General features: G+C 48.2%; 1 protein-coding gene across 2 annotated transcripts in view; it reads left to right on the top strand.

Annotated features, from left to right (window-relative positions):
• Window positions 1–15,915, top strand: part of Parva (parvin alpha) — a 151,936-nt gene extending 136,021 nt beyond the window's left edge. For both annotated transcript variants that reach the window (XM_005075663.4, XM_040756239.1), the window contains exons 9-13: window positions 548–609; window positions 1,059–1,127; window positions 3,768–3,869; window positions 4,979–5,051; window positions 12,816–15,915. In XM_005075663.4, the coding sequence (XP_005075720.1) occupies window positions 548–609; window positions 1,059–1,127; window positions 3,768–3,869; window positions 4,979–5,051; window positions 12,816–12,892 (383 nt within the window). In that variant the 3' untranslated portion in view covers window positions 12,893–15,915. The remainder of the gene's footprint in view (window positions 1–547; window positions 610–1,058; window positions 1,128–3,767; window positions 3,870–4,978; window positions 5,052–12,815) is intronic.
• The last annotated feature ends 217 nt before the right edge of the window (window positions 15,916–16,132 follow it).

The raw sequence follows: 16,132 nt of genomic DNA, 5'->3' as shown, positions 1-16,132 counted from the left end.
CACAAAGGGATTGGCAGACTTGGAGCCCCCAGAAAGAGACTCTTGCTCTATCTTGGAAGGTACTAGGCCCTTGTACCCTCACCTCTGCCCCTACCAGGATAATTGTTCTGAAAACAATTTGATAATTGAGTAACTAATGACCAGAGGATGTCAGAAACACTAGAACTGTGACTACATTGGGATATGTGGGATAGAAGTAAAGAGAAAGGACCAAACCTGGTTCGGTCTGCTTAGAAATGTGTCACCTGGCCGGGCGTTGGTGGCACACACCTTTAATCCCAGCACTCAGGAGGCAGAGGCAGGCGGATCTCTGTGAGTTCTAGGCCAACCTGGTCTGCAGAGCGAGTTCCAGGACAGCCTCCAAAAATACAGAGAAACCCTGTTTCAAAAAACCAAAAAAGAAAGAAAGAAAAAAAGAAATGTGTCACCTGGTAGACACAGATGGGAACCTTGGGATAAAAATCGAGCACAGATTCCCTATGTAGCCAACCACATGGCTCCCAGCAGCCCTGCTCTGCACTGCATGGTGTGTGTTTCCCTGTTTCAGAACGTGACGCCTTTGACACGCTGTTTGACCATGCTCCAGACAAGCTCAACGTGGTAAAGAAGGTAGGTCTGTGGTATCTGGGGGCAGGAAGGGCTAGGACCCCACAGGGCATGAAGAAATCACAGCTTTCCCCAGGGGAGTCCTGAGCATCTCTTCCCTCTCTTGGTCACTGGTTAGTCATCCAGGGCCCTTCTGCTCCCAGCAGGATGCCTGCCCTGGCTTCCCACTCACACTGACCCCAGATTTCTCTGCTCCTCACTCAGAATTCTTCATTTCCCTGGGCACAGGAGATGGTACCAAAGCAGGGATCGACAAGAGGGACCCAGAGGGTCGTTTTGTCTTTTGCTCTCTTCTTAATTCCCTTGCTGCCCACCCTGACCCCGATCAGATATTCACCTATCATCCTGTCTCTTGGGGCTCCCCTGTCCCTTTCAGCCTCCTCTCTGGCCCCGGGGCCCTTTGACACGTGGGGGTCTCCATGCCAGCGCCTTTGCGTCTGCTTCCCTTGTAGACCCTCATCACGTTCGTAAACAAGCATCTGAACAAACTGAACTTGGAGGTCACAGAACTGGAGACGCAGGTGAGTGACAGTTCCAGGGACCCAGAGCTTTCCAGGCCAAGGGATGGGATGTGAGATGTGAGCTGCTCAGAGAGGTGAGCCAAGCGGAATGTTTTCCCCAGCTGTTTTTAGAAAAAGTGTCAGGGAAGAATTCTGTCTAGTCTACACGTGACACACAACACGCGGCCAAGCTCACCCTCTCTCCGCCTCTGAATGGTTCCCTCGTGTCTCTTAGAACAAGTACACTGGCCTGGGACACCACTATCCGGTGATTAGATCACCACTGTCTACTGATTGGATGCAGGCAGTTTTAGCATCAGTATCCTGTATTCATCTATTTCAAGGGGGATCATGAAGTTATGTTGGCTGGTGTGGAGCAACTAAGATGGGCCTGTCACATGGTAAAAGGACAGTCACTCTGCTTTCCTCTGCCCTGTGTTGTCTGTCTCATCCCCTCAGTCCCTTTTTAACACAGCCAGTAACACTCATCCTTTCTTGGAATGACATTAGTGGAATTTGTCGTTGTCTCATTCTTTGATAATTTCATTTGTATATATAATATATTTAGGTCATATCCACCCCTACTCTCCCTTCCCAGCTCCTCCCAGACACTCCCACCCTTCTCCTAACATTTTTAATAACATACTGAGTCCAGTCAGAGCTGCTCATATGCACAAGGGTGTAGGGCCATCCACTGGACCAGAGGCAGCCTACCGAGGAGTCACACCTCTGAAGAAAACTGACTCCTCCCACCAGCAGCCAGCAGCTTCCAGTAGCTCCTTGGCTACTTCTGGGGCATTCTGAGCCTCTCTTCCATTCAGGCTGGCATTGGTGATTTTGAAAAAGACCCAAGTGAATGGATTGTAGGCCATCCAGGCTGCTCACTGTCCACCCCAGCAATCCCTAGGAGATACTCTCTAGCATTTGTCACCAAGGTAGTGTCTACTGGACTCTGGCTAGAACCTGCTACATCATTTTCTACCTTAGTACTTACTAACTAATCTGTGATTTGTGCACCCCGGGCCTCTCATTTTGAATGAACTGCTGCTGACTGGCTTTCGGTGAGGGTGAGCAACCTCCTCTCGTCTACAGAGCCCACTGCAGTCTTCACTGAGCTCTCTTCCTGCGTTTCTGAACTCTGGGACAATCTGGAACAAACATTCTAGAAAAACACCTAGAATGCTCTCGGGAACTTCCCCTTGACTCGGGGCCAGGGCTGCTATGCCAGAGGATGCTGCTTAGCAGTCTGGCATCTGCCCACAGGTCCCACACAGCAGGACCAGCCCAGCAGACAGGGAGCCACCACCTGGCTTTCCCTCTGGGCAGAATCATCCTAACCTGCCTGGCTCACAGACTGGTTGTCTCCCACCTCAGCCTACTCCAGCCACAGCCAGACCCAGGCTCGATTGCTTTGACTGTGCTGTAGAGAGCTCTCGTCTCCACACAGACCTTGAGCTCTGCGCTCTAGGACCCACACAGGTGGCATGGGATGCCATGCACAGGCCTCACCAGCATGAGCTGACCCAGGAGAGTATGCAGGAGCTACTCCAGTTCCTCCTGGGCTCTGTGTGTCATCTACATCACCCTAGGAAGCTTCATGAAGCTGCTTCAGACCCAGACACTAGCAACCTAGTCCTTTTCATTCCCCTAATAGGATGGTTTGCAAACCCTAGCATTTGTGGTCAACAGATGTGTAGTAGCCCATCATCCTCTGCGGGTGCTAGGATAGCAGATCAGCATCTGACTGTGACCTATCTGTTCACCTTAACACTGAGTCCCCCAAAATGCACTCACCCCCAGACCACCTCTGCCCTGATCACCCAGGATACACAGCTCACCTCTCTAGAACAAAACACCCTGTACTTAGCCCAAGAGTCTGGTGCTTTGGGTCAGTTTCTCAACCCCAGTAGCTCTACTTCCTGGAAGGAACAAGGTCTCAAGCTCCTTTCCATGGTCCTTAATAGAGTTCTGTTTGGTCAGCAAGAATCCCAATCGCTTTGTCATTTTCCAGAGAGCAAAAGCAATAATACCTAGTAAGTACTGCCTACATACCAAGCAGATCCCAAGGGCTTTATACACATTATATATAGTCTTCATGCTACCCCAATGGAATGGACACCACACAGCTGCACCTCCACTTTGCAGGTGAGAAAAATGAAGTGCAGAGGCAGTTCAGGTCCCACAGTTAGCAAGCAGGACTAGACTGAGAACCCGTGTTTCTAACAGCTGCACTGGTCTGCCTCCGAAATCCCAAGGAAAGGACATACAAGCACGAGGCCAGGCCCAGTTCATGCCACCATGTTCTCTGGTCCAAAAGCAAAAGTACTGAGGACCGTCGTATCGCTGTCCTTGCTCATCATCTATCATTCCTCCTGACACCTCCATACAGTGGTGTCTCTTCCAATAACAGGCAGGGTGGCCTTCCTCTGCACCTCACTTCTCTTAACATATAAAGTGGGAGTACAGCAGTTTGGTGTCTATCCCATAGGATTAACTGAGGAGTAAGCCAGCTAACACAAGGTAGCTGCCACACCGCCTCCCCAGTGAAGTTCCCCACTCCAGCTACTGGCCCTCACCAACAATCTGCCCACTGAGATGGTCTTGGGTAGGATTCCAGGGTGATAAAGGAGGGCTCATACTGACACCTGGCTCTCCCTGCAGTTTGCAGATGGGGTCTACCTGGTGCTGCTCATGGGACTCCTGGAGGGCTACTTTGTACCCCTGCACAGCTTCTTCCTGACCCCAGACAGCTTTGAACAAAAGGTAAGGGGGAGTGACCTTGGGGAAGCTCATAGCCCTTTTCCTGCTTATCTCTAATGGGCCTGTCTAGGAAGAGATAGAGACAGCCTCCTGGCCAGGCCTTTGCTGTTTGGAGATGCAGCCTCTTTAGTAACATTTGGGCTTGGCATGAGCCACCTGTAGACTCCAGGCGTACTGAGCCCTGTTCCTTGCCTTTTGTCTGTCCCTGCTTCCCTAGCCATGTGCTCCTGCAGATGCACAGCCAGGCTTGTCTCTGTCAGAGAGACAACCAAAGGTAGCTCCGGGGCCAGTTAGCTCTGAGGCCCATGGCCAGACTGGTTCTTTTTTATAATGTGTATGTGTGTGTACACATGTGTGTTTAGGTGTTGTGGGACCCAGAAAAGGGCATTGGACACCCCTGGAGCTGACATTTGTGAATCACATGGATGCTAAGAACAAAACTCAGGCCCTCTAACTGCTAAACCATCTTTCCAACTCGTGATTCTTTTCTGCTTTGATGGAGGAAAGGGGAGCATTTGAGACAAAGGTTGTACTGCAGCCCAGACTGGCCTGGAACTTACATTATAGTGAAAACTGGCCTCAGACTTTTAGTAGTACAGTAGTGCATGCATGTACTCATGCATGCCTGCATGCTGCTAGAAATTGAGCTGAGGTTCATCTCCAGCCCTTTTGTAAACAAGTGGATGGTTTGGTTTGGTTTTGGCCTATCCTGGTTCTGCAGTCCCGGGGCAGGCTTTATCCTACTTGACTAAACAAAAGGCATTTGACCCAAGGCAGAGGTCCCCTTGAACATGCTTTACCATCTGACTCTAGCAATTGTATGCACTGCTATCCTTGAGTTTGATGGCCTTGTCAATTGATGCAGGAATGGGGTGAGCCAGAAAGAGCCCCTATGGTAGTGACTAAGATCAGTATAAGAGGACATTCTCAGCATAACCAGCCCATTTCTCTGGCCACAGATAGTCTCGGCCTCAATCCCACAGCTATGACGCAGGGCTCCTAAGCTCCCCAGGGACTGGTCCTAGGGTCCTGGAATCCTAGGATCCTGAGGTCTCTGGGTTCCAGGGTCCAGGAGGTATGCAATGACACATCCCCTGCATCTGTCTTGCCAGGTCCTGAATGTCTCCTTTGCCTTTGAGCTCATGCAAGATGGAGGGCTGGAAAAGCCTAAACCCCGGCCAGAAGGTACTTTGCCCTTCCCTGGGTCTGTGACAGTGGGGTGGGACCTTCATTTATGGGGTCTGTCTGGGTGACATATATACTAATCTCTCAGTATATATGGCCAGTTGGTTCTAAAATCCTACAAGGATATCAGAGTCCAAGGATACTCGAGTCCCTTATGTAAGATGACTTGCTATGTATATAGAATCCAGGCACTCCTCCATGTGCATTCAGCCACCTGTGCACAATTAATTATATCTATTGCTATGTAAGTGTTATGGAAAGAGTTGTTATGTGGCTTTGTTGAGGAAATAATGGCAAGGGGAAAATTTTACCTGGTCAGTACAGATGCAGTGTCTGTCTGTCTGTCTGTTTCTGTGTGTGTGTGTGTGTGTACATGTGTATGTGTGTACTTGTGTGTGTGTGTACATGTGTATGTGTGTACTTGTGTGTGTGTGTACATGTGTATGTGTGTATGTGTGTGTGTGTGATCTATAAGACATCTTTGGTATATACAGAGAAGAACATTGAGGGTCTTCCTCTATCACTTTCTATATTATTCCTTTGAGGCAGGTTCTGTCCCTGAACTGGGAGCCTTTGGGTTTGTTGGCAGCCAGCAATCCACAGCAATACCCCCACTCCCAGAATGCTGGGGATATGAACTCAGATCCTCATGGTTGTTCATAACCACTGAGCCATTTCTCCAGCCCTCAAAACTTCCTAACAATATTTTCTGTTGTCTGAATCTACACACGTGAAGCCCATGGATACAGAAGGTTGACTGTGTGAGATGAGGAGAAAACAAAAACAGAAGAGAATGATCGGGCACACCTGGAGTGATTATGCTTGGCTGTGTGTGTCCATTGAGAGTGGGAGGCATGTCACAGTTGGCCATTGTCCTGGTACACACTCTTGTGTCACTCACTGCAGTATCCCATGTAGTCAGTACCATCAAGTTGACATTGGGCTGCAGATGATGTCTGTCAAGTTGGAACTCCTAAAGAGTGGTCACAGAGCCTTGTGCTTGCACCCTCCTGGGCACTAAATGGCATGGGGACAAGCAGAGGTTGTGGCTCCTACACTGTGTTGCTTTGTTACCTCCGATCCAAGATCTGCCTTCCAGACCCTGCACCCACAAGGCTGGCAGTTGTCTAGCCAGCCTGGGATCCCGCACATCACTGCACACAGTAAAGTGAAGATCATCCCTGCCCTCAATGCTCCTGCCACCAATCAAGGAAGGAAAGCATCACTAGCTGCACACTTAGCATAAGAGTCATGAGAGTGGTTGAGAAAGAGTACAACAGGAGGCTGTGTGGATGCAGGAGGGTTGGTCCCTTTTCTATCTCTGTGTAGTAAGGAACAGTGTGATGAACCCACGGACAGTCAGTCAGAATACAGCAGAAAGACTGGCAAGAACCATGACCAACATCAGGATGAAGGAATGAGCCACAGGCCCCACCAGGGATAGGGACCCTAGTTTGTGATACCTGCAAGCCTGGATATTATCAGCTCCAGTGGACAAAGCTCAATGCTTTATTCCCTTTCATTCCCACTGTGTCTCGTGTCCATGATTACCTCTAGGGGAGGACCGTTGGAGTGAAGATGCTCCCAGGAGCACTCTCCCTGGCAAGACAATATTGTCTATCCCAATGTCCCTATGGATGAGCTCTAGCATCCTGCAGCAGCCCCAGCACCTGATTTGGAGAGCACCAGCTTTGCTTTCTTATATTTGGCTTATGAACCCCTAGCCTTTAATGGCCGAGCCATCTCTCCAGCCCCAGCTTCATTTTCTGTGGTTGTCTCCTTGAACTGCTTCATGGAAACTTCCAACCTGCAGGATGGAGAGACTTGCCCTGATATGTTGGTGTTTGGGTCTTTGTTTCCCTTTAGACAGGAAGAATTTTCTCAGTGTCGATCTATAAGACATCTTTGGTATATAGAGAGGTTTCGAATGTGGTTATTGACCCACTTAATCTGAGATTTCCTGAGCAATGGCAGTGGAAAAACACATGTATCTTATTTGTTGTCGCCCTGGGCATCGTGCCCATGCAGAAAATTTCCAGTGCATAAAGGGGGGCTGAAGTGGTGCTCTGTGAAGCTGGACTCTGTGAGCAGCAGATCTCAGCATTCCCTCTGGCTTCTGTGTCACCTGGAAGATGTGACACGGCAAACCTTGTAAGGAATTCTTTGACGATGTCTCCAGATCAAAATAACATGATGGAGGCATTTCCCTTGGCAAGACAGAGGTCAGGGGTCCTCAGAGCTCTATAACCCCTCATATTACATCTCAGACTTCTGCCACCTGGGTTTCAGAGCCTTTCAGTGCTCTGACAAGCTCAAACGGAGGGTGAGCATCACATCCATAGCCAGAGGAGGGGCTGAAATACTGGGTGAGGAGCCCCGTAACCTGAAAGGCTGAAGTAGGAGGGTTGCAGGCTCAAGGCCTGTCTGGGATTTAGAGAGTGATTCCAGGCCAGCCTGGGTTACCTAGCAAGTTCAAGGCCACCCTGGGCAATTTAGTGAGACACTGCCTCAAACTAACATGTAAAATGAAGGCTGGGTATATAGTTCAGTGGTAGATCACTTATATAAGACGCTAATTTAATACCCAGCATGGTGAGAGAAGAAGAGAGGGTAAAGGAGAGGAAGGGAGGGGAGAGGAGGAACATCAAGGAGGAGAAATGAGAAAGGGAATATTGGTATAAGGCTGGTTGGTGGCTTGTTATTGAGGGGTATGTGTCTTCAAATGCACATGCCTCACTGTTTCCACCATTCACGCAGACTCGTCATTAAATATGGTCAAGATCCTAAAGTTCCAGGCAGGTTGGGACTCAGGAGAAACCCAATGCAGTCAGATCAAACTGTGGACAGCTAGCAGATGGGTGGCATATGCAAACCACGGGGTGTCTGCCACCTGGGACAGGCTATATGGTGAGCATCAGCTGATGGTAGGGCAGTTCCCCTGGTCAGCTCAGCATGAGTGGGCTTGGTCTGTGGCCAAAAAATGTGAAAGCTGCCCCAGCCCCATTCTCCATAGTCCTGGATACATCGTGCAGAGCTGACAGCAACAGCTTCCTCAAACTCTGGTCATCACAAAGGCATGGAGCCATAGAAACCACAGGGGCAAGGGTGAATGGCCACAGCTATACAGGAAAACGGTCTCCATCTTATGTTGTTAGGTATCTCTAACACCCTGCATGGCAAGCAAAATATCCCACATGCCAACAGTTCCCATCCTACTTTTTATATAGTCTATACACAGTACTTTGGCAAAAGGAACTTGGCAGACATTGAGCTGGTGATCATGGGATGAGAAGATTCTTCCAGACCATTCCAGGAGCCCCCACATCATCACAGCCATCCTGACAAGCTGTAAGAATGTCAGTGTGGTGGGGTGTGAGAAAGGCTTGCCTGGCCAATGCAGACTAGACAGGAGAAAGGGGCTGTAAGCCAGGGTGTGTGGGCAAACTCCATGGCAGAAAAAAGCCAGCATGAAGGGTTCTGCACTGAGCCATAGGAGAAGCCAAGTCAGCACCTTGACCACATCCCAAAGAGACCAACTGGGGACTTTGACATCTAGAACTGGAAGATGACAAATCTGTGTTGTAGGCCACCAGATCTGAGATTATTTGTTAAAACAGGAACAGGAAGTAAGCATACCCAACAGCTCCACATCTCCATTCACAAGTATGCACAGCCACAGGCCAGGAGAGAACTCCAAGATTAACCATGGTAGAGTCCTTACACATTATTGGTAACATTGTGCATCAGTACTGGCACTGTGGAAAATGGTAGGGGTGGTCCTCAGAAAATTGTAAATGGAGCTTCTGTGCAATGTAGCAACCCCACTATTGGGTATATATCCAAAGGAAATGAATTAGTATGTCAGAGACATACCTCCATCTACCTGTTCACTGTGGCTGGAGTCACAGCACCCAGAAGACAGGACCAACCTGTGTCTGTCAGTGGATGGACAGATAGGAACTATGGGATACTTATTATTCAGCCATAAAAAGGTTGCATTGTTATTGTTTGGAGCAACATTCATAGGCTCAGAGGAAATAAGTGAAATAAAGCAGATGCTAAAGACAAATATCACACCATCTTTGTGCCGAATCTAAAGGAGGTGACCTCACAGAAATCAACAGTGATATTTACCAGACGTTTGGAATACAGGGGAGCAGGTCAATGAGACAATTTTTGAAATGACCATGCTAATTACATTATTTTAACCATTATGTAAAAGATATACAAACAGAGATACTTCATGGAAGTCCACAACTATTGGATAACTATTTTTACTTAAAAAAAAAAAAGCTGGCTGGTGGTGGCCCACGCCTTTAATCCCAACACTTGGGAGGCAGAGTCAGGAGGATCACTGTGAGTTCAAGGCCATCCTGGTCTACAGAGTGAGTGTCAGGACCGCCAAGTCTATTATACAGAGAAACCCTGTCTCAAAGAAGGAGAGGGAGAGGAGGAGGGGCTGGAGAGATTGCTCAGTGGTTAAGAGCACTGGCTACCCTTCTGGAGGATCTAGGTTCAATTCCCAGCACTCACACAGCAGCTCACAGCTGTCTGCAACTCCAGAGAATCTGGCACCATCTCACAGACATCCATGCAGGAAAAACACCAATGCACATAAAAATAAATCATTAATTAAAAAAAGGGGGGTTGGTGAGATGGCTCAGCAGACAAAGGTTCTTACTGCAAGTCTGAAAACTTAGTTGTTTCCCTGGAGCCCATGTTATAGAAGGAGAGAACCTACTCCCTAAAGTTGCCTTCTGACTTCCAATCCTACACATATAAATAGATGGATCTTATAATAAAAACAATAAAGATGAACCTATAACATCCTCAACATGGATGGTTCTTGAACAGGTGGAGTCCCTGGTTCCTGGAGAAGGAAGAGAAGATGAAGAATCCTTTCCCTAGGCCTAGGGATGTTTTTTTTTTCTTCTGGAGCTCTTTGACTCTGCCTGGTTCTCCTTAACCCCAGCCCACCAGACAACTAGTTCTGGTGGGCTCTCACCCAGAGACCCACAGTTCTGACTGAGTGTTCCCAGAGAGTGATACTGGACCAGCCCACACAGGCAAACAGAGATGCCCATCTCACAAGTCATTAACCCCCAGCTTCAGTGGGCTCTGTTTACATAGCACAAGTCTCTGCTGATTCCCAGGACCAACAGCCTTCCCCCTGCTAAGATAGCTCAGTCTCTCGGTGCTATGTTAATTTGCCTGGGTTGGCCTAGATGGCCAGTAGTCAGCCTTTTTTGGTGAGAGCATATGCTAAGCAGTTACCCCTCAGTCCCTTCATATGCCTGATCGTGATGACAGGGATGGGGAATCAACTCAGTGCAATCAAGAAACAGGCCTTCTCTACGAATGGTGACCCCTGCTGTTGTGTAGCGTGTTTATGACACAGCTGTATGCAATAATAGCTCTGTTAGTGAGCAGTGGTGAGAAGACTGGAAGGAAACCATTTGTCCTTAATGTGTTCTAGGTACTCTTCATAAACTTGTTGCCTAGTTTTACCATTAAGAAAACAGTAAGAGACGTTGACCTCTGGGGTCTCATGGGGCAGTAGACATGGGCATCAAACCATGGTGGACATTAAGTTGAAATCAAATGGCCAGTGCAGATGTCCTCCTTTGCTGACCATTGGATTTCCCTGTCAACTTCAGAGCACACCTGGCTTTAACAGGCAAAGAAGGGGCTGAGTGGTTTAGAGCACTTACAGCTCTTCCAGAGGTTCTGGGTTTTGTTCCCAGCACCCACATCGGGCAGCACAAACATATATAACTCAACTCTAGGAGCTCTGATGCCCTTTTCTGGCCTCCATGGGTCCCTGCACACATGTGGTATGCATACAAACATTCAGGTACACATACAAACCCACATTAAAAAGAGGAGGGGGAAGAGAAAAGATGAATCCCCAGAATCCATGTATACCTGCCTTTGTGAAGCTACCCTAATGTGCAGCCCACAGCCTCCTGATTCTGCCTGTTTACTGTGCTATGAGCACTTCCCTTAACTGTTAATGCCCTGCATGAGTAGAGAGAGTGGGAACCGGCCCAGATGCCATAAAACTGCACCTGGAAGAAGGTGATTTTGATGGGACACGAGACAGCACGTGCAGGGTACCATGACAGGGCTCTGCCACCAGCCAGGGTCTCAAATGGAGACTGAAAGGGGGGCAAAGGGGAAACATTGGATTCCATGCCTCACCGGATGTCCCAGTAGCCAGTTCTCTATCAGCAATGGATCTGGGTGTGCATCTGGACACAGCTGGAGTAGAGCAGGGTTGGTTTGCAACCAGGATACCAGAATCAGACATGAGGGAACTCTTAAGACAGTCTGTAGCTCGGGACCCTCAGCTTGCAGCCAGTTAGTGCTTGGAGTCTTAGCTTCAGTACATGTGACTATTGGAGCTGCAGCCACAGCTGCTATAGCGTAAAGGCCAAGGGAACCCCCACCTAACACACTAGGGGCTCTGGCTTCCACTCTGACTATCTTGATGGAGCTTTGGTCCTGGGACCAGCACATAGCCATAGTCTCACTTCCCCTCCCTCCCGCCCCCCCAGTGGCTCTGTGCCATCTCTCCCATCTTGGAGCCCAGGTCAGCTATTGATTTAGGTCACCTGCCTCCTGTGAGCTACACACTCATACCCTTAAATACCATTTCTATATTTAAAATGACACAAGAGTAGAGCTGAATCCCCAACCTAGGTCAGGACAGGAGGAACGCAACTCCCCCATGTGCCCTGTGCCCTCCTTTCCATAGCACAGTCCTCTCCCTGTCTCTTAGGGCACCTGCTGTCCTGACTTCCCTCATCAGCAGAACCTGCCACCCTTATGTTTCTTGGGGCGGGGGGGGGGTAAGGGGGCAGTTGCTGTTCCTTATTTTACTTCCTACATGTGCATTCCTAGATAGCAGATTCCTTTTTTCCTTCCTTTGTTGACTCTAGTTCTTAAAGGACGAGCTCACTGAGGAAAGACAGAGGAGAAGAAGGTGTAGGAGACTGCAGAGAGTAGAGGGTACCCTGAGAAGTGGGTGACTGGGAAGTGGATGGATGAGTGGGTGGAAGGAAGTAGGAAGAAGTTAGCTCCTAGCCTCCCTGTGCTCTGTGCAGGCCTGTGGCCTCCATCTTTCTCTGAATAGCCTAAGTGTCTTCTTCTTCTTCTTCTTCTTCTTCTTCTTCTTCTTCTTCTTCTTCTTCTTCTTCTTCTTCTTCTTCTTCTTCTTCTTCTTCTTCTTCTTCTTCTTCTTCTTCTTCTCTTCTTCTCCTCCTCCTCCTTCTCTTCCTCCTCCTCTTCTTCCTCTTCTTTTTCTTTGCCTCATGCTCAGAGATTTGTCTGTCTGACTCTTCCCAAGTGCTTGGATTAAAGGCATGTGTCACCACACCCAGCTCAAGTATTCCCTTCTTCACAAACGCTGGTAGCACTGTGATAAAGATGGAGGCAAGGGAGATGAGCCTTAGGGACAGATGAGACTGGACATAGCCAACCTGCAGCTGCTGTGTCCATGGTGAAGTCACACTCTGGGGTGACAGCTGTATTTCTATGGGACTGAATCCCTAGTACCTGGCTTCTTCCCTTATTGCTTGCCTGCTCTGAGTTCTCAATGCACACCTACTCATCCTTCCACACACACCTGCCCCTGATGGCCTTGAGTCCCACCCGAAGACCATACTGGGCAGGTGAAGATGAGTGCTGAATGGTGGGGGATCATCCGGGCCAATTTTGGAGTGTGGCCCACAGAGGCCACTGATGAGTTTTGTCTCTCCACAGACATTGTCAACTGTGACCTGAAGTCCACGCTGCGAGTGCTCTACAACCTCTTCACCAAGTACCGGAATGTGGAGTGAGGACCCAGGCTCCCTACCTGCCTGGTCTCTCTCACTGCAGGCTGTCTGGACCAGCTTCCCAACTGCCTTACCCTGCTTGTTCCCATCTCTTGCTCTATGCTCTCCCATAAGCCCAGCGACCACCCAGAGATAGTGGACATTAAAATCATTAAGGCTATCCACATCCGTAGGCCCTGGAGACTGACCTAGCAGTGACTTGGGAAATTGTCCCCATTCAAATTCAAATCCCAGATGTCCCTACATGTGCTGTGGAAATCCGCACAGCCTAGAGACTGTCCCCCAGAGCATAGAAATAAAGATCAGAGTTAGTTCCCACACGAAGAGAAGTCTCTCTGTGCTCATGCCACCATTAAAGGCAATGTCATTCTCCCCTTTTACAGATGAGGAAACCGAGGCTCTGAGATTCAGAGATTTACTACTCATTAGCATGTATTTTTCCTCTTTGGACAACTTACTGGTTAATAACTGGTCGATAACTGGTCAACTGCATTCCATTCTGTAGGTATCCTAAAGTGTATGCATGTTCGCACAGACTCGCCTTACCTGCATATACCTGCTTCCTCTAGCAGATAAGACACTCTGATCTCACCCTAGGGCAGGCCAGGTCAGGGCTGGGTGATTCGCACTAAAATTGCCAAATTGAATTTAACTCAATTAATAGTGTGTGTGTGGCAGGAGCCGTGTCCCTCAAATCCTTTGTACAAATGAAAATTACCCTTAATTCCTTCAGATTGGTAATAAGCCCACGCTCCGGTTGCAGGATGACATTTGGGAAGGGTTCTGTTTGGAATTAATAGAGTGCCCATTTCGCAGCCTTTTTGCTTGATTGCATGTAATGGATGTGCCCTATATTTTCCTGCAAAATAAGTACTCAATTCATTATCGTTAGGCAAATGTAGGGTATACTCGCGCATGGCAGAGAGCTGGGCACAGACCCATTGGAGCATCGCCTGAGAAGTAGGGCTCGTCAATGGGGGACCCTTGAACTTTAAAAAAAAAAAGGATCTCCTTTTTGCCTTCTAATTGGTCATTTAGAGCATTCTGGCTAAGTCTGCCCACATGCAATTACTGACTAATTCCAGTTGAGGAAAATGTCAGTCATTTAAACCAAAGCTCAGCATCTAGTCTCCTCGCGTGGGTGACTCAAGGGCTGCAGGTTACATATCTCCTCATGCAAACCTGACTTGGAAGGAAAGTTCTGCTGTCCCCGTCTGCATGTGGGTCCTGTAGAGAAAACAAAGGGCTGATTGGTAGAGGGAGGGTCAGACTTGAGGGAACAAGAATTGGGGTAGGGAAGCTGGGTGCTAATATGTTTAAACATGTGGAGGATACGCTCAGAGACAGCTGCTGGTATGGTCCTTGGCCCTTGTGCTCTTCAATTGAGAGGGCCTTGGGATAATGACCTACGCTACTGCTGTCCTCACAAAACTCTTATAAATACACCAGGGAGTTTCCAGCTTGGGTTGCCTCCTCCAGAAGTGTGTTGACCACCTTGTCACTCCTTGTCTTAGTTACATTTCTCACTAGAGCAAGATAACCTGACAAAACAATTTAAGGGAAGAAAGGCTTGTTTCTAAAGACATACAGCTAATCGTGGAAGGCAAAGCATTGCAGCCGGAGACGCCATGGTAGCAGGAGCATACAGCCGGGCTCCCTCACCTCACATCATGTCAGAACAAGGCAAGAAGGGACAGGGAGTGGGGCTGGGCTATCAAACCCAAAGGCCCTCCTCCAGCGAGACTCCACTTCCTGAAGTTTTCACAGATTTTCAAAACGGTGCCACCAGCTGAGAAACAAATGCTCAAATGAGCCTGTGGGGGACATTTTCCATATTCAGACTGAAACATCCAGCGTTTGAGGATTCACCAAGATGGCTTTCCACAACATTCCACGTGCTCTTGTTTCTTTTTGTACTGGCCATCCAGGGCCGCTCAGAACCCAGAATGTCTAGATCTGCTGCGCACCTCCCTGTTTCGTTCTAGGAATTGTAATTTAGCACTGTGAGCATCTGAGATGTGAAGGCAATGTTCTGTCTTATGTTGATCTGTGTGTACGAACAGAATTCTTTTCGCATAATTAATGAAATATCATATTTTTCATTAGGATTAATGTTGGTTGGTCTCATGCTCTTTTAAATTCCTGGCAGGCAGTTGAGATTAGTAGCTGTTTGGCCTCTGTGAGCAGCACTGAAGCAGAGTGAAATAAGAGGCCTGCATCCGCTTGAACACACTTTGCTCTTGGGTTGTGTCTTGTCCCCGAAGCTCAAGCCATTAGTACATAGTACCTTCCTAAGAGCACACTTTTAAGGCTTTGTGTTATCGCCGGTAGAGAAACCACACCAAAGCTCTGAAAAACTCTTAATAGCTTGTCAGTGTACCCAACAACTGGGCATTGGGACTAAGGTCTTTGACTCAGTCCAGAGTCCGGGGCTTGTGTCTGATATATAATCCTGTCATCTCATGGAGATGGGTGTTTTCCTTTAGATTCTAGGATCACATACTTCAGACATGAGCATGACTTTGAAGAAGAAAAAGGCATCATCACTTTAAGTAATCAAACAGCCTTCATCTCCTAAGAAAATAGAGGAAAGAAAAAAGCTGAGATAAGAATCATCCGGGCTCACAGTTTGAGGGCATGGGGGGGAAGGGTGGAGAGGCATGGCAGCAGGAGGGTGAGGCAGCAGCAGGAGGGTGAGGCAGCTGGTCTCGTGCAAGCAGGAAGCTGGGGCTCAGCTGCTGAGTTTTTATTTAATCTGGGACCCCAGCCTATGGAGTGGTGCCACCACAGTCAGGGTGAGTCTTCCCACCTCCTAAGTAACACAGAATTCAGAAATCGGGAATGATGTCTGATAAAAACCCTAAGTATCCATCTCACCTCTTCCCCATCGGTCTCCACCGTCCAAAGAGATGACTCTCTTGATCCATTTCTTCTGCATGACTCCAGAAATACTCTGTGCAAATAAAGCCTGAATGTACATACAAAATCTTTGCTGTGCTTTTTCCCAATATAGATATCACGTTGTATATACTCTCCTATGTGTTGTCTTTCATTGTGTTAAATCTTGGAAGTTGTTTCCATGAGACATTAAATGAACCATGTTAAATCTTCTAAACTGTTTCTCATGGAGGATTTACACACTTTTAAAAATGAGAATCTGAGTGATCCGTTCATCCAAATACATAGCTCTAGTCTGCTTGAGGTAGGAAGGAAACCCCAGCCCAAAGGCTGAAAAAGCAGCAT

Source organism: Mesocricetus auratus, unplaced genomic scaffold (genome assembly GCF_017639785.1).
Source record: "Mesocricetus auratus isolate SY011 unplaced genomic scaffold, BCM_Maur_2.0 Super-Scaffold_4256, whole genome shotgun sequence".
Lineage (NCBI taxonomy): Eukaryota > Metazoa > Chordata > Mammalia > Rodentia > Cricetidae > Mesocricetus > Mesocricetus auratus.
Note: the sequence above shows the minus strand (reverse complement) of the source record. Positions and strands in the feature narration are given on the sequence as shown.